The sequence below is a fragment of the Ornithodoros turicata genome, chromosome 1 (genome assembly GCF_037126465.1).
Source record: "Ornithodoros turicata isolate Travis chromosome 1, ASM3712646v1, whole genome shotgun sequence".
In the NCBI taxonomy this organism is placed as follows: Eukaryota; Metazoa; Arthropoda; class Arachnida; order Ixodida; family Argasidae; genus Ornithodoros; species Ornithodoros turicata.
Window position 1 is genome coordinate 168,137,702 of NC_088201.1, and position 16,270 is coordinate 168,153,971.

A 16,270-nucleotide genomic window follows, 5' to 3' on the forward strand; every position below is an offset into this window, starting at 1 on the left:
ACGTGCATGGATGAAAGAACCAAAGATAAGGGGCGGGTTTGGCATTCTAGACATAGAATTAATGTCAAGAGCTGAACATATAAAGTGGGTGCTTAAAGCAATATATTGTGACATGCCACTAGTGAGCGCGATAGTTAGGTACTCGTTGGGCACAGGTATTAGACACATAGAGGGTAAACTTGATAATACAAATCCGAGAGCGGCGAACCCCACAAAGTATTATCAAGATGTTGTGAGCGATTATAAGGATATTGTGGGAAAAAAGAAAGACATCAACGTATTTAATATGACAACAACAGAGATGGCAGAATCACTAAGGAAAGTGAAAGTGTATCAGGTACGTTTGGAGATACCTGGAGCCCAGCCAGATTGGCAAAACATTAACTCCCATTTCCTGGATGGGACACGGTATGCCTTTGTATGGCGTTTAGCGCATGGCATACTGCCAAGACTCGATTATCACCTGAATGCTAAGCACCTAGCTGGGGTGTGTTGCCTTTGTGGAGGTAAAGAAAACCTTCAGCATTACTACTATGATTGTCGATATATAATGCCGTTCCTCAATGAAGTGAGACGCCTCTTTCCGGACTAACCTGTCACTTACTCAGCAATACGCTTTTTGAATTGCTCGACAAAAAACAAATGCATAAAGAGGCAGTTCGTGCTTCTTGTGGCCGAACTCACCTACCGACTTTGGCGCATGTGGTACGATGTCGCCCATGGGAAAACGCCACCCCATACGTCAACCATCTTTGGTTTGTGGAAAAACGAAATTAGGTGGTCTCTTAGAAGAGAGCTTCAGAGACAAAAGAAAGCGGACTTCATCCGACTGTGGATGTCACCTGCTGTCATCTTTCAGATGACGGAAGAACAAATTGAGGTGAGCCTGAGGGTCTTTTAGCCTTCTAATGCTTCTTACCCCCTTTTTACTCTTTGCCTTTACCTCTTGACCTTTTACCTCCTTTACCCCTTTTACCCCTTTTACCACCCCTCATGTTACTGCTCCTTCCATCGTCACACTACATTTACATCTTTTGTCATAGATCACCAAAACACAATTCCTCTTCATCATCACCATTACGGCTTAGGAGGCGAGAAATTACTGAAAAAAAAAACTCCCTAAAAACTACTAGGTAGAGATGCGTGAATGGGTGCACGAGTGTGACACTTCAGAGTGGCCACTGGCGTAGCAGGAATGCTCGTAAGCCAGGTCAAAAAGATCAGAGGGCTAGGTGGAGCTGTTCGTACAAGAACGATCCAGGTACGCATGAAGGGCCAACGGCGCGGCATTCAGCCCCTGAGCCAGTGAATGTACGACTTTTTTTTTTCAGTGTGACATGCCTCTGGAGGGCGAATGCCCGCAAGCAATACTAGAAAGACGCCTCTGTCGCGGCAGAAATGCCCATAAGCTCATATCATGCGCATCCATCTGTGTGATATTTTATTTCTTTTAAACTTTCTTTGGATCGCTGGTTACGCAACCCACTGATGCCAACATCTGATAAGACCTAACTCTGATGATTGCGTGTATGAATGTGACACTCTACCTTTATTCAACTACAGGGAGAAGAGCCTCCGGGCCCCGCCAATGATGAACGTGAGCGAGCGATGTCGTTTTTGACTCGCTTTGCTCTTTTACTCTGATATGGCGGCAAAGGAGGAGCCAAGCGTCATCGCAAGGTTCTTCGGGACAACATCCAGGGCATCACCAAGCCTGCTATCCGCCGTCTGGCTCGCCGCGGTGGCGTGAAGCGCATCTCTGGACTCATCTACGAGGAGACCCGTGGAGTGCTCAAGGTATTCCTGGAGAACGTCATCCGCGACGCTGTGACTTACACCGAGCACGCCAAGCGCAAGACGGTGACTGCGATGGACGTCGTGCACGCCCTCAAGCTCCAGGGCCGCACCCTCTACGGCTTCGGTGGCTAAGCGACTCGCTCCGCGGATATCCAGACCAGCGTCCACGAAAACAGCAGACACAAAAAACGGCCCTCTTCAGGGCCACCCAAAAGCCTGAGCGTGAGGCTCGCCTATGCGTTAGCATGGAAAACACCCAACGAGAGAGGTTTTGCAGTGTTAGTGTTGCGTTCGCTCGCTACCTTTTGCTTCCCGGTGCCGACGCGCACAGTGCAAAATAAAGCGCCTGGCCGGCTGCAGCAAAGGTACGAGCACCATTAGGGGGCCGTTTTGGGCAGCGGACACCACGAGCAGTATCGACGTGTCAGAAATGCATGCTTTCGTTCGTTCGCTGGCTCATTCATTTACGTTCGTTAGCGTCGGCACTGTTGTGGCCGTTGCCACAAGGGACCAGAGTGCTGCACTTGAAAGAAAAGGAATAAAAATAAATAAAAAATCCGCCTGAAAGCGTGGCAGAAAGAAGGGCTGTGCATCAGTAGATAAATGAAGGAAGGACAGGCAGACGCACATGGTGACAGATTACGCAAATTGAAACAATGACAGAGAATTAATTTAAAAAGGGCAGCGATCGTCGCGGGAGCAGCATATCGCGCGCCGCGGCCGCCGGCATTCTGGCGACCTGCAGCTGCTCCCCGATTGGTCGGCGCGGCGAGCAATCGTGCCGTGGACGTGGGAGCCCCTCAGTTGAAGTCGTCCCAGCGTCGCGGCACACCGTTTTCGTTGAGTCCCGGCTACAGCACAGGCTAGAATGGCACGTACCAAGCAGACTGCTCGTAAGAGTACCGGTGGCAAGGCACCCAGGAAGCAGCTGGCCACCAAGGCTGCAAGGAAGAGCGCGCCGGCCACCGGAGGCGTCAAGAAACCTCACAGGTACAGGCCCGGCACGGTCGCCCTGCGTGAAATCCGCCGTTACCAGAAGTCCACGGAGCTGCTCATCCGCAAGCTGACCTTCCAGCGCCTGGTCCGCGAAATCGCCCAGGATTTCAAGACCGACCTGTGCTTCCAGAGCTCCGCCGTGATGGCACTGCAGGAGGCCAGCGAAGCCTACCTTGTCGGCCTGTTCGAGGACACCAACCTGTGCGCCATCCACGCCAAGCGCGTCACCATCATGCCAAAGGACATCCAGCTGGCTCGTCGCATCCGTGGCGAACGTGCTTAGACGGCCCGCTTCGACACAGCAGCAACAACAACAAACAAACGGCCCTCTTCAGGGCCACCCAATTGCTTACTGCAAAGGCTTTGCACTGCGTTGAAACCCAAACGCGAGCTGTTGGATGCGCATAACAGCAAGTAAGTTTTGCTGGGGGCACATTTCTTGGGCTGGCGTGAGCACGGGGCCTTTATTGTCGTGCGTGGCGAGCGCTCTTCGTAGTGCTCTCGTTGTCCCAAACGCCCAAGGAGTTTGCCGCCAGCGAAACGGGAAGCGAACGTTTCCCATGATGCTCATAAGCGACAGCGCTAATAAACAGAAGGAAAGGTGCCTTTTTTTTTACACGCGCCAAAGCGGTGTGTTTTGTTCCATCAGGTTTTTAAAAATTTAAAGCGGATCCCTTAGCTGCATAGGTGATTGAATAACTGACTAAATAATTGAATGAATAAATAAATAAATAAAACGAGTGAACGGGAAGCGCGGCATTCGACCGACCGCTCCGGAATTCCGAGAGCCGCCAGCCATGGCGCGGTTCTGTCTGTATGTTGACGCGCTTTTGCACAAATGGGGACGGCGAGAAGACCATGTTACCGTTAACAAGACAGACGACGACTAATATTAACGATAAATAAATAAATAAAGGGGGGGAGGTAACGTTGTCACCATTCGAGCGACAGGAAAAGGCGCAAACGCGCCGTCATGCATGCAAGAAACAGGACACAAAGCAGATTCAGGGTTTTTTCTACTCGCAGTGCGCTAGCCCACCGTGACAAACATGTGGTGGTCCTGAAAAGGACCGTTTTGTGTTGTTCCTCGCGGTGTCCGGTAGGCTTAGGCCTTCTTCTCCGTCTTCTTGGGCAGGAGGACGGCCTGGATGTTGGGCAACACGCCACCTGCGCGATGGTGACGCCCGACAGCAGCTTGTTCAACTCCTCGTCGTTGCGGATGGCCAGCTGGAGGTGACGGGGGATGATCCTCGTCTTCTTGTTGTCGCGAGAGGCGTTGTCCGCCAACTCGAGCACTTCAGCAGCGAGGTATTCGAGCACGGCGGCCAGGTAAACGGGGGCGCCTGCTCCCACACGCTCGGCGTAGTTGCCCTTGCGCAGGAGACGATGAATACGACCGACGGGAAACTGGAGCCCTGCCCTGCTGGACCGGGTCTTGCTCTTTCCCTTGGCTTTTCCACCTTTTCCACGACCTGACATGATGTTGACGCTAGAGAGGTTAACGACAGACTGGCCGAAGCCACGAGTGGAGTGGAGTGGCGTTGAGGAAGACGAGTGAGGTCTGTCTGCCGGCTCCGCGACAAGGTTCACTCGATTGGGAAAGGGGAGGGGTGAGGGGGAAGTCAAAGAGAAAGGGAGAGAGATGTGGATATGGTGGGAAGAGGCCAGGGTGGAAGCGAGGGCTTAGTAGCGGCGGTTGGCGGCGAAGTGGGCTTGGAGCTGCAGGCAGGCCTTTTGCAGTTGGACCTGGAGGCTGGGCAGGTCGATGGGGGCTTGAGTTTCGTTGGCAGGGGCCTCAATGCGGCGCCGGGCGGCCTCGATGAGGCGCTGGCTGGGCTGCACATGGGCTGGCGCTGGCTGGGCGGGCAGTGATGGCGCCGGGGCTTTCTTGGGCACCTCCGGCGCTGGGTTGGAACGGGTGATCGCACTGGCTTGGGGCCTGGCTTGCGTGGGGTCTGGGCGTGGTTCTACCGGTGCGGGCGCTTCTGACGTACGGGGTGCGGTCGGGTGATGGCTGCTGTCCGCGATCCGGTTGGTGGCCTTGGTGAAGGCAGCCTTCCGCGTTGGGCACCCGCCGTAGGTCGCGGCGTGGGGCCCTTCGCAGTTAGCGCACTTGCGTTGCTGCTGGTTCGGACACTCCTTGTGTCCATGGTTGTTGGTGCAGAACTTGCAACGTCTTGCGTTGCGGCAGTTCCTGGCGAGGTGCCCGAAACGCTGGCAGTTGTAGCACTGCGTCGGGCACGAGAATGGAGTCACTTTAAAGGAGTCAAAACCAAGTTTGAGCTCCTTTGGCATGGGCTTGTCAGGGCGGAAAGTCAATATGGCGTTCCCGGTCCTGATGGTCGTTCTGGCTCCGTCTCTTCCTTGCCGGTTGCGGAGTTCGCGGCGGACATCTACGACGCCTTCCGGGCGTAGAGGGTCCAACAGCTGGGCGTCGGTGTATGGGGCTTTCAGGCCGCAGATTCTGCCGACGTGTTGGCTGGAAGAGACTGGCATGCAGGTGTGCACCGGAATGCCAGCGATCCTGGTCAAGGCCAAGATGGCCGTGGCGACGGTGACGGTCAGGCTGCCGTCGTCCCGGAGGATGTGGCGCTTGACGGTTTCATGGATGGCCGCGTGCACGTCGGCCGCGATGCGGTTCGGGTGCACTCGGAGAAGCGAATCCGACGGATTCACGGCGCGGATGGTGAGCGGGAAACCCGGCTTACGTTTGTGCTTGCGTGTGACGGTGGTGAAGCCGTCGTTGTCAGTGACGCTGTTGGTGCCGTCGTCCTGGGGTGGGAGAAACGGACTCCATGACGGTGTCCGTATCCTGGGTGGAGCTCTGAGAAGAGCTGTTGAGCCATGGTGTGCAGCGTGCAGCGCCGACTCGGGCGTCCACGGAGGGGCAGGCGGGCTGCTGCACGACGCGGGCGTGAGGCTTCGGAGCGGCGGTCTTGCTGCTGACGTCGGCGGAGCTCTGAAAAGAGCTGTTTGGGCTGGGTGGGGATGGCTTGCCACGGCAGGACTTGCCTTTGCGAGCCATGGTTAGGCACGTGTGCTCGCTTCGGCTGCGAGAGGCGAACTGGCCGAAGCCACGGAGGAGGAGGGAGGAGGAGTGTCGTTGGGAGGAACCCGAGAGGTCTGCCTGCCTGATTAGGCGGCATGTTTCTCGGGAAGGGAAAGGTGGTGGAGAGGAGGAGAGAAAGGGGTGAAGTGGAAGACCGAGCGGAATCCGCTCGGGGGGAGGATAGCTGCGTCCATGGGCCGACTTCAGGGGAACTGTGCCGGCATACGCCTATTACACATCTGAGGGAAACCCAGGAAAAACCCCAGACGGCACAGCCGGCCCGCGGATTCGAACCGCGGACCTCCCAGTCTCCAAGCGCACGCGTTACCGCTGCGCCACCGGAGCTGGTGGCCGAAGCCACTAAGCAATGCTGGCGAGCATTTTGCGGCGCCGGCCGGCATTCGGGAGACGCGCGGTCACGTGGCGGAGAAAGCGCACCAATGGCGGGCCGCTCACGGCGCGACTGAGCCCGGCGGGAAGCAGCGAATGGCGTTCCCGCGTACGGTTCCCCGAAAAGCAAGGCTTGCAGCGAACGACGGGCGGTTCGAGAAGGGAAACGGCCATTCCTCTCCGAGTACGTTGCTGGAAGCACTGCCATCATGCCACCCCAACCTTCGGGCAAAGCGGTCAAGAAGGCCGGCAAGGCGCAAAAGCCAGCTCCGGTGGCGCAGCGGTAACGCGTGCGCTTGGAGACTGGGAGGTCCGCGGTTCGAATCCGCGGGCCGGCTGTGCCGTCTGGGGTTTTTCCTGGGTTTCCCTCAGATGTGTAATAGGCGTATGCCGGCACAGTTCCCCTGAAGTCGGCCCATGGACGCAGCTATCAGCTATCTTCCACTTCACCCTTTCCTCCTCTCCACCATCTTTCCCTTCCCGAGAAACATGCCGCCTAATCAGGCAGGCAGACCTCTCGGGTTCCTCCCAACGACACTCCTCCTCATCCTCCATGTACTCGTTTTTAAAGGCGCAGAAGAGGCGGCGTCACGGCGGGTCACGTTGTTCTGAGCTCCGTGTTCCAGCGAAGTTTGTGGCGTTTCTTCTGTGTGTGGAGCTCTTTCCTTTGTGCGTAGACATCTATGAATACTTCAGGCATGTAAGGTAAGCAAAATTTCCGTTCGCACTGCTACAATAATGTCAGAACTTGAGTTTTTGTTAATCGTGTTAGGCCTACTAAGGTAGTAAACAGAGGCAGCTCGGCCGCCGCCGAAAGACGGTCCCGTCCCGCCGTGGGTTCGATCCCCGGCAGGGAAGGTTCCTTTTTTTTCTCTTTTTTTTTCTTTCCTTTTCTTTTTGCTTTTGACTAAAGTTTTCTAGAATAAAATAACAGGAAAATTGAAAAAAAAGTTCTTTGTAGACTAAAATGAACCAGATTAGGGCGGTCAGGCCGCTGGTTTTTACTATCGCTTTACCACGTGGAGTAGCGCTCGACGACCTAGCAGAAGCTTTGGTAGCAAAGAGGAGATATGAAGATTTTGAAAGGGTGTCACACTACGGTTTCGGTCGGTATGAAATTAAAACGAAGACTGAAAAGATTGCAGAGGACTTAGCAAAAGAGTCGACCATTGTAGTCAAAGGGACAGAGTATAAACTTAACTACTTGGGATACCGAACTACCAGAATATCGGTGTTTTATTATCCTGTAGATGAACACAGTAGCTTTTTGGAAAGTGCGTTGGCCCAGTATGGAAAAATTGTGAAAGTACAAGAGGCCATGTATAAAAAGCATAAACAATGGGGGAGTGGCGTCTTTCAAGTATACATGGAAATGGAGAAAAGCGTCCCGAATTACCTCAAGGTAAATGCTGGGAATCGTAGCTTTATTGTCCAGTGCGAGTACCAGGGAGTCGCTCGAGTGTGCCGGAAGTGCGGACGGCAGGGTCATCTAAACAGTAATTGCAATACGCCAAAATGCACACGTTGTGGGATATTCGGCCACGCGTCATGCAATGACCCCTGCCCGAGATGTCGAGGCGATCACCCAGTAACCGAGTGTAGGCAAAGGACCTTCGCAGCGGCCTTGGGCTACTCGAAGGGACTGGTGCCTGCACTCGACGTCATTCCGGACACTACAGATCTCGAGGATGAAGTCGCGGCATCGCCTGAAGTCGGAAAGAAAAGCGTAAATGAAATCGACAATAACGAACAACACAGGGATGTGCCAATCAATGGCGGGAGCGACGAACAGACAAACGAAAAACCCACTAGCGAGGAACCACATCTCGACAAAAATTCATGGCCCCTACTTAGATCACGAGATGATGATGAGGTGTCGGCGAATTGTTCAACAAAGATGAATAGGAAAAAGAGAGAAATACCTGTTATACCACTTGATATACAAGAGGGACAGCTACCAGTGAAAGAACCCCGAAGTGGGTCAGTAAGCACTGAAGAACCGCTTGACTTACCTACAGTGCAGTTTACTTTTGAGAAAGCATCTCTGGGTACTGCAGGCGATGCAGCACATGCGAGCAATGCCCTAACTACAAGGGTAGAGCGTGAGGTTGAGCCAATTAGAGGTATAACAAATGAAGAGAGCGAAACTGCCCCGGGGGAACAAGCTAATAATCAGGAGGCACCAAAACCCAAGAGGAAAAGAGTACGCAGAAAGAAACAAAAGGGAACAAAACAAAAGTCATCAATAGAAGCAACAATTGCTTTCATTGAAAGTCATCAAAACATGCCCCAGCTATCAAGCGAAACAGAATCAGAAAGTGATGATAAGTCACCGGCAGCTAAACAGTTTAAGAAAAAAGCAGAAAAGGCAGGAGGAAGTTCAGACCAATCTACTGATAACGAGGAGATTACACAAACAGCGCGGGAACAGATGGAAGCAAACACGAGCGATTCAAACGATGATAGCTACCAAAGCCTGGCGTGGGACACGTCAGCTGATACGCTGGTTGGAGACAATGAAGGTGATTACTTACAAGATACCTTATAAGGAAAAAAAAGGACAAAACTTCTTTACTTTAACATGTCAGTCACGCCTATGATTAGTATTCTTTTACTCTTTTTCATGGTGCTGAACGACAGCTCTTTGAAAATAGCTACGTGGAACGTTAGGGGTTTTCGCCAAAAGGAAAAACAAAACGAGGTGATAGAAATAGCGAAAGAAAACAAAATTGATATCTTGGCGCTTCAGGAAACGTATGTAAATAGCGTAGAATATATAAAAAACTTCGATGAGACTTTTAACGTTAAGAGCGCATGGAGTTTCTCGAACGGCAAACAAGGTGGGACAGCCATATTACTGTTCGGAAGTACTAAGCAGTTGATGATAGGAATGGAAAGAGACTACAGTGGAAGAATCCTATCAGTAAAACTTAAAACGGGCATTAAGATTATGAATGTATACGCCCCAGTGAGAAGCCACGAGCAAACAGATTTCTTTGAAAACCTAGATGACTACGTCAATGACACCCGGAAGTTAATAGTATTAGGCGATTTTAATTGTGTGGAGAACGAAATCGCAGACAGAAATCCACCTAGAGATAGACAGATCACTTACGGGGCAAGGAGGTTCATAGAATTTAAAAACAGATGTAATCTCATTGATGGCTGGCATAAGACTCACCCAGGCAGACCCAAAATGACCTGGAGAAGCTCAAGCTACCAGGCACGATTAGACAAAATATACGTTAGCGAGAACGTTCTTGAAAACCTTAAATCTATGAAAGTGGAATTTACACCCCTATCAGACCATGCTATAGTCTCGTGCTGCTTAAAAGATGGCAGACAGATACGCGGGAAAGGCACATGGAAGCTGAACCCCACATTGCTACAAGAGGAAAGAGTAAGTGGTGAGATTAAGATCCTCTTGTCAGAAAGATTAAGGGAGGACTTGTCGCCACGAAGCTGGGACGACTTAAAACAAGAGGTGGCAAAAATCTGTAAAAAATGGGGCAAGGCATTAGCAAAGGAGAGAAGGCTGGAAATTAGAAGGGTTGCCGACGCAATAGCGCTATTAAGTATGTCACAGAACACTGGTCCGGGATTTGAAGAAGCAATACAACGGTTAAAATTAAAACATAGAGGCCTGATAAAAAAGAGATGGGACAGTGTAAGACTACGGCTGAAAGCAGAAAAGTGGGAATTCGAGAACTGGGCAAGTAAATGGCTGGTAAATAAAAGCCTAGGGGAATGTAAGGAAGAAATACTTAGCCTTACTGACCACCGTAATGGAGACGAATATAAAACCCAGGAGAGAATAGAAGACTACGTGGAGAAATTCTATGCATCACTTTACGGAAAGGAAAGTACACGATTAATCGACGAACATATTACCTTCGCGGGGAAGGCAAAGAGCACAGATGGGGGTCGTTTTTCAGAAGAGGAATTAAAAAATGCACTAATGCAGTTAAACGAAAAAAAGACACCCGGTGAAGACGGATTGACCCCGATCTTCTATAAACGATTTTGGAACTTAATTTCGAAACCATTCACAAAAATGATAAATGAAGCGTTTGACAAAAAACACTTACCGGACTCTTTCAAAAGAAGCCGTATCACGCTAATATGTAAGAACACTGAAAAGAAAACAGATATCAGAGCTTGGAGACCAGTGTCCCTACTGAACACAGACTATAAAATAATAACAAAAGCCTTAGCAAATAGGATACAGGACTCTTTGGTAGACGTAGTTAGCGACACGCAGGGTGCCAATATACAATTTCGCTCTGCGCAGTTAAACCTAATAATATTAACAGATATTATGCACTGGGTAAACAAGTCAAACAATCCGGGTGCATTAGTCACCATTGATAGCGAGAAGGCGTTCGACAGAGTTGATCACTCTTACTTGTTCCATTGTCTAAAGGAAGCGAACTTCGATGATCACCTGGTTGAAAAGGTGCGCACCTTGTATGAAGGCTGTGAAGGCGTAGTAACAGTTAACGGGTTTAACACGAAACCGTTTGGAATAAAAAGAGGAGTGAGGCAGGGTTGCCCTTTATCAGCAGCATTATTTATCATCTCTATGGAACCCTTTATACAACTAATAAAAAGATTAACACCTGGGATACACTTACTTTCAGTAGGTATGATAACACCAGTGCTGGCGTTTGCCGATGATGTAACGGTGCTTGTTGACAATGTTGAGCACGTCGCAAAAATCTTGCACGCCTGCGAAATATACCAACAGATAAGTGGTGCACGAATAAATAAAGATAAGAGCGAAATTCTTCTGTTTGGTTCGAAGCGCGTCAACCAAAATAGTATATACGGTTTGCCGGTAAAAAAGGAGGTCAAAGTGTTGGGAATAACTTTCAATGGCGAAGGCCCTTCCAAACAAAACTGGAGCACGAAAATAAATAAGATGAAAACAACGATTGACCGGCTAGAGAAGATAAAGTGTTCAATGTTTGCAAGAATACAGATGGCTCGAGTGCATCTCTTATCAAAACTGCAGTACGTTGCCGATGTGCTGAAACCAGATAAAGATGATATCAAAAGAATCGACAAACTGATCTTCCCATACATTTGGGGAAGCCGCGTCGAACCAGTAGCCAGAGACTGGATGAAAAAAAGTAAAGAGAACGGAGGTTACAACATAGGTGAACTTGAACTCCTAACGCAAACCAAACATGTTAAATGGGCCCTCAATGCCATCGAATGTGACAGCCCTATGATAAGAAATTTTTCGCGATATTCCTTTGGCGCCGGATTAATAACAATAGAAGGAAAAGTAGATAACACGAAGCCACGAGCAGCGAGTGTAAGGCAATTTTACAGTGATGTGGTAAAGGTATGTAAGCAGCTGAAGAAAAGTAAATCCGGAGAAGACGTTAGAAATCTGACATCAAAGGAGATATTAAAGGTTCTCGAAGCTAAAAAGGACTTCCAGGTTAGAGAACCGATATTTGGAAGAAGTCCTAACTGGCTTAACATAAACGCGGAATTCCTGGACGGAAATAGGAAAACGTTTGCATGGCGTTTCGCCCACGGTATCTTGCCACGTTTAAACTACCATCGTAACGTGAAACATACCGTAAACAGATGTAACCTCTGTGGAGGAAAGGAGTCTCTCCAGCATTTCTTCTCAACGTGCTCCTTCATGAGACCTATAAAAGAAAAAGTTAAAAACACATTAAGTATCGGAAACTTGAATTACGGAATGATACGTTACCTCGATGATGTACCAGGCAGCGCCTGTAAAAAGAGGCAAATTATATTGCTCTTGGTGGAAATATCATACCAGACATGATTGATGAGATGTAGTGTTGCGCACGGAGGCAGCCCACCAGATACAGCCGGCTTTCTTACCATGATCAGCAGCTCAATTAAATGGGTGCTGAAAAGAGAAAAAAGAAAAATGCAAAGTTCAGAATTTACAAATAAATGGATGAACCCAGCACTTCTATTGGACCTGCGCAATGACGAAATTTTTATCAAGTTTTAATTTAATTTTTTGTTATTTAACCTTTTAACTACCACCAAATCATGTTCTTTTACAAAAGTTTACGTACCCTGCCACATTATTTTTAGTCCTTTTGGCAACAAAGGGTCCGCCACACGCTACGCCCGCCGTTTTCTTTATGGTTATTTTGGCACCTTTTGGGCGGCGTGTTCTCCTCTTTTCTTCTCTTTTTCTTTTCTATTTTTCCGTTATGCCGGCCATTTCTTTTTTGGTTATTTTGGCTTCCCTCGGGCAACGGCTTCTTATCCTTTATTTCGGACATAATCATTCACAGCCATCTGTCATGTTTTCACATATCATTGTCACACCATTATGCCTCATAACCTCTATATTTTTAATTATCTCATCTTTACTCCCTTTTAACCCATCACCGTCACAAGTCACTAATCACCTCTCATGAAATCATTACTCATCACACCATAATCACAACCCACTGCTGAAATTACGCAGTGGGTAGCCAAAAAGAAATGAATTTAAACAAGGAAAAGTAAACAAAAACAGGTCAATACAACAGGAAAACTGGTGAACTATGTCGTAAATCACTCCAGTATGAATGGCGCGCGGACGCATGTATGAAAGAGTGGCCCCTACCGCGGCATAACGCACGCAAGCCAGCAAATGAGCAAGGTGGCTGAAAAGCCACCATGAATGCGTACCAGGCAATGGTTTTTAAGCCCCTGTAGAAGCATGAAAGAGTGGCCCCTGTCGCGGAGTGATTCACGTAAGCCAGCAAATGTGTGCTTCTTTTATTCCTTTATAATTTTTTCTGGCGTGAAAGAGTGGCCGCTGCGGAGGCGTAACGCTTCGCAAGCCAGTGAATGAGGGGCGACTGTCGCGGCGTAAAGCACACAGCCAGCCTGCGAATGAGAATTTTTTTCTTTTTGATTCATTCTATTTTTCTTTCCAGGGGCGATAACAAAACCAAATAGCCATGAATCAATGTGTGAATGAGTGAAGTATGCATGAAAAATGTGGCTTTGCCCATTGCGTAAATGCGTGTTTGAATGACATGTTTTTCTGGAGTACACGACGGTCACTAAAGCTCCTTCCTCGAGTTCTATTTTGCAGGAATGAAAACAGAGACCTGTGGCCCAACGTCACCCGGGCCCCCCCATTAATGATGAGTGTAGGCATATGAGCACTATTGCTCTAAAGCCTGATAAACACCTGAAATGGCGGCAAGGCGCAGAAGAACGTCCGTGCCACGGACAAGAAGAAGAAGAAGCGCAGGAGGAAGGAGAGCTTCAGCATCTACATCTACAAAGTCCTGAAGCAGGTACATCCCGACACGGGCGTTTCCAGCAAGGCCATGTCCATCATGAACAGCTTCGTGAACGACATCTTCGAGCGCATCGCTGCCGAGTCCTCGCGCCTGGCGCACTACAACAAGCGGTCGACCACCACTAGTAGGGAGATACAGACCGCCGTGCGCCTGCTGCTGCCCGGCGAGCTGGCCAAGCACGCCGTGTCCGAAGGTACCAAGACCGTTACCAAGTACACGAGCTCCAAGTAAGCTGCGGTTCGACCACCACCCAGAACAACCAAAGGCCCTTTTCAGGGCCACCCCAAATGCTTTCCGCAGGGGCGGAGCGTTCTTGCGTGACATGTAGAAAAAACCCAAAATGCTCTTGTGTCTGTGTGTCTCTGTCTGTGCGCGCCTGACTCTTTGCTTTTTTCTTAATTTGTTTGCGTACGTACGTATGTATGTATTTATTTATTTACTGGTGTGCTCTATTTTCTTTCGTGTGGTGCGACGCCACGGCAGAATAATAATAATAATAATAATAGTAATAAAGAGGGAGCGACACAAATAAATTAGCAGACAAGCGGGAGTGATAAAAAAAAACAAAAAAAACACAGAATACAAACAACCAAGCAAGCAACCAACACATAAATAAATAAATAAATACACAAACACAATGCGCACGAAACTGCAAACCGTTGCGCTCGCGCCAATGGCGCGCGCAGTGCGAAAACAATAGTGGAAATTAAAGGAAGAGAGAGAAAGGATAACAGGAGGCACTGTTGCAGGCAGCGAAAATCATGTGGACACAGTGAATGACTAGGAAAAAAAGAAAAGGATGCCATCAGCACTCGGTGTTCCCAGGTGGTCTCCCTCCCAAGTACTGACCGAGCCCAATGCTGCTTAGCTTCGGTGATCGGACGAGAACCGGCGTATTCAGCATGGTATGGCCGATGGCGAGAGGGCATGCTTAACTGCACGAATTGTATCGTGCGCTGGCGGACGAAGCGCAGTTGAACGCGCTTTTCTTGAACAGAGAAGGATGCCAGTGAAAAGGTTAGCCAGCCACGGTACTCGAACCAACGCCTCGCGCATTTGGTTGTCCCTGCGCGCGATTACGTTGGTATTTCGGCGGAGAAATAAACGGAGCAGCTCGCGCCTCGTTTGTGGGGCTACTGCATGGTTACGTGCAATGATAACAGCTGTCATGTTAGTGACGAGAATACTAGCAACGACGATAGCAAGAAAGAGAGAAGCGGCGCGTAGCGGAAATCGCATGTAGAGGCGGCGTGGAGTCCAATTTTTGGAGAACGCGGCTGTACGACGTTGCGGTTTTCGGACGTAGTCGGACGGAGGGAAAAATAAACAAACAAAACTATTGGAGCAGGTAGCGAGGAGCGTGGGAAAGACGGCGAGAGCGCGACGGCTTAGCGCAGAGGCGAAAGCGCGGAAGATGTCAAATTGCCGCTAACCAAAGGAATAATAATAATCACAAGAAAAGGGATGAGTCGGTAAGGGACTCAGCAAGGGTTTAAAGGGGCACACATGCATACATCTAGCTAGATAAGCGGCCTCGTTTTTAATAAATAAATAAATTAAACAGAGAGAACAGTAAAAGCGAGTACATGCAGCAGACGACACGGGCATTCCGCCGACGGCCGCTGGCGCAGCATTTTGCGGGACGCGCGAACTGCCTCCCCATTGGCCAGAGAGGCGCCTCCGTCGTGGCCGGCGTGCGAGCGCCGTATGCAAGCATCAGTCGCTCGCTCGCATCGCATTCCAGCAGAGGTAGCAGCTATGTCAGGCAGAGGAAAAGGCTTAGCTTAGTACCGCGCCTGGTTTCGACGAGTGTTGTGTAGCGCTTCGGCGCCTCCTGTGTCCCCCCTGTGTTTGTGTGTGTTTGTGCATCAGCGTAGTGTGTCATCTCGCATCGGATAATATTCTGTAAGGTAAGCGAGTACCTCTTCGGAGGATACTGGCCCTGAACTAGCTGCGCGCGCGGGCGGGTTTTTTCCGCTCGGGCGAAGGACAGCATGGCGGCGCCAAGGACGCCGGCGCCTTTCACGAACCGCGAACGTGTGTTCGCGGCGTACCTTCCGCGCGGTTTGGAGACGGACGATTTAGGTTTGGCGCTCTCCACGCGGTTTGTAACGGGGGGAATCAGCGGGGTGCAAGACCTCGGTCGCGGCCGTCATGAAGTGGAAGTCACCTCCGCTGAAATGGTGACCAAAATCCTCGAGTCCCCCCTACTGTCAATAAAGGGGAAGGAGGTCAAGCTCCATTTCATGGGGTCTCGGATGAAGGAAGTCCTCCTAATGTACTTCCCACTTGATGCGCCTCGAGGACATGTGCGCAACTCCCTCGCGGGATTTGGCACTGTTCACGAGGTGACCGAGGTAATGCACAAGAAGTTCAAATGGCGCACGGGCCATCTCCGTGTTGTCATGGATATGGCCAAGCCTGTGCCGAACTTCTTGCGCATCGCGCAATGGACCGTGCAGGCCGAGTACACGGGCGTGCGACGCTTTTGCAGGCGCTGCTCGTTGGAGGGTCATATTGCGGTCCAGTGTACAACTGTGAAATGTGTTCGTTGTGGAGTGTTTGGGCACGGGGAGTGTTCCGCCGCCTGCCCGCGCTGCGGGGCAGACCACGCAGTCAGTCAGTGCCGTCGGCGCACGTTTGCGTCGGTAGCCGGCTACACGCGTGCGGCTGTTCCCGATCTGCCCGTGGAGGAGGAGGAGCAATCCCCTAACCCTGTGTCCCCCCCTGAGTC

At 50.3% G+C, this 16,270-nt stretch overlaps 3 protein-coding genes, 1 non-coding gene and 1 pseudogene across 4 annotated transcripts; 3 read left to right on the forward strand and 2 right to left on the reverse strand.

Moving 5' to 3' along the window:
- The first annotated feature begins 1,267 nt into the window (after positions 1 to 1,267).
- Positions 1,268 to 2,099, forward strand: LOC135378765 (histone H4-like). Its single transcript, XM_064611858.1, has 2 exons — positions 1,268 to 1,299; positions 1,650 to 2,099. Exons 1-2 carry the CDS (start codon positions 1,268 to 1,270, stop codon positions 1,927 to 1,929), a joined length of 312 nt encoding a protein of 103 aa, XP_064467928.1. The 3' UTR covers positions 1,930 to 2,099.
- Positions 2,100 to 2,446: 347 nt separating this feature from the next.
- LOC135378758 (histone H3-like) lies at positions 2,447 to 3,085 on the forward strand. Its single transcript, XM_064611853.1, has one exon. The coding sequence runs from the start codon at positions 2,666 to 2,668 to the stop codon at positions 3,074 to 3,076; it is 411 nt and encodes a 136-aa protein (XP_064467923.1). The 5' UTR covers positions 2,447 to 2,665; the 3' UTR covers positions 3,077 to 3,085.
- An 813-nt stretch (positions 3,086 to 3,898) lies between these two features.
- Positions 3,899 to 4,272, reverse strand: LOC135378759 (histone H2A-like; annotated as a pseudogene).
- Positions 4,273 to 6,441: 2,169 nt separating this feature from the next.
- LOC135378762 (histone H2B-like) lies at positions 6,442 to 13,848 on the forward strand. Its single transcript, XM_064611856.1, has 2 exons — positions 6,442 to 6,504; positions 13,444 to 13,848. The coding sequence occupies exons 1-2, from the start codon at positions 6,442 to 6,444 to the stop codon at positions 13,765 to 13,767; spliced, it is 387 nt and encodes a 128-aa protein (XP_064467926.1). The 3' UTR covers positions 13,768 to 13,848.
- A 488-nt stretch (positions 13,849 to 14,336) lies between these two features.
- Positions 14,337 to 14,455, reverse strand: LOC135379859 (5S ribosomal RNA). Its single transcript, XR_010419311.1, has one exon. It is a non-coding gene; the product is annotated as a 5S ribosomal RNA (ribosomal RNA).
- Between the last annotated feature and the right edge of the window lie 1,815 nt (positions 14,456 to 16,270).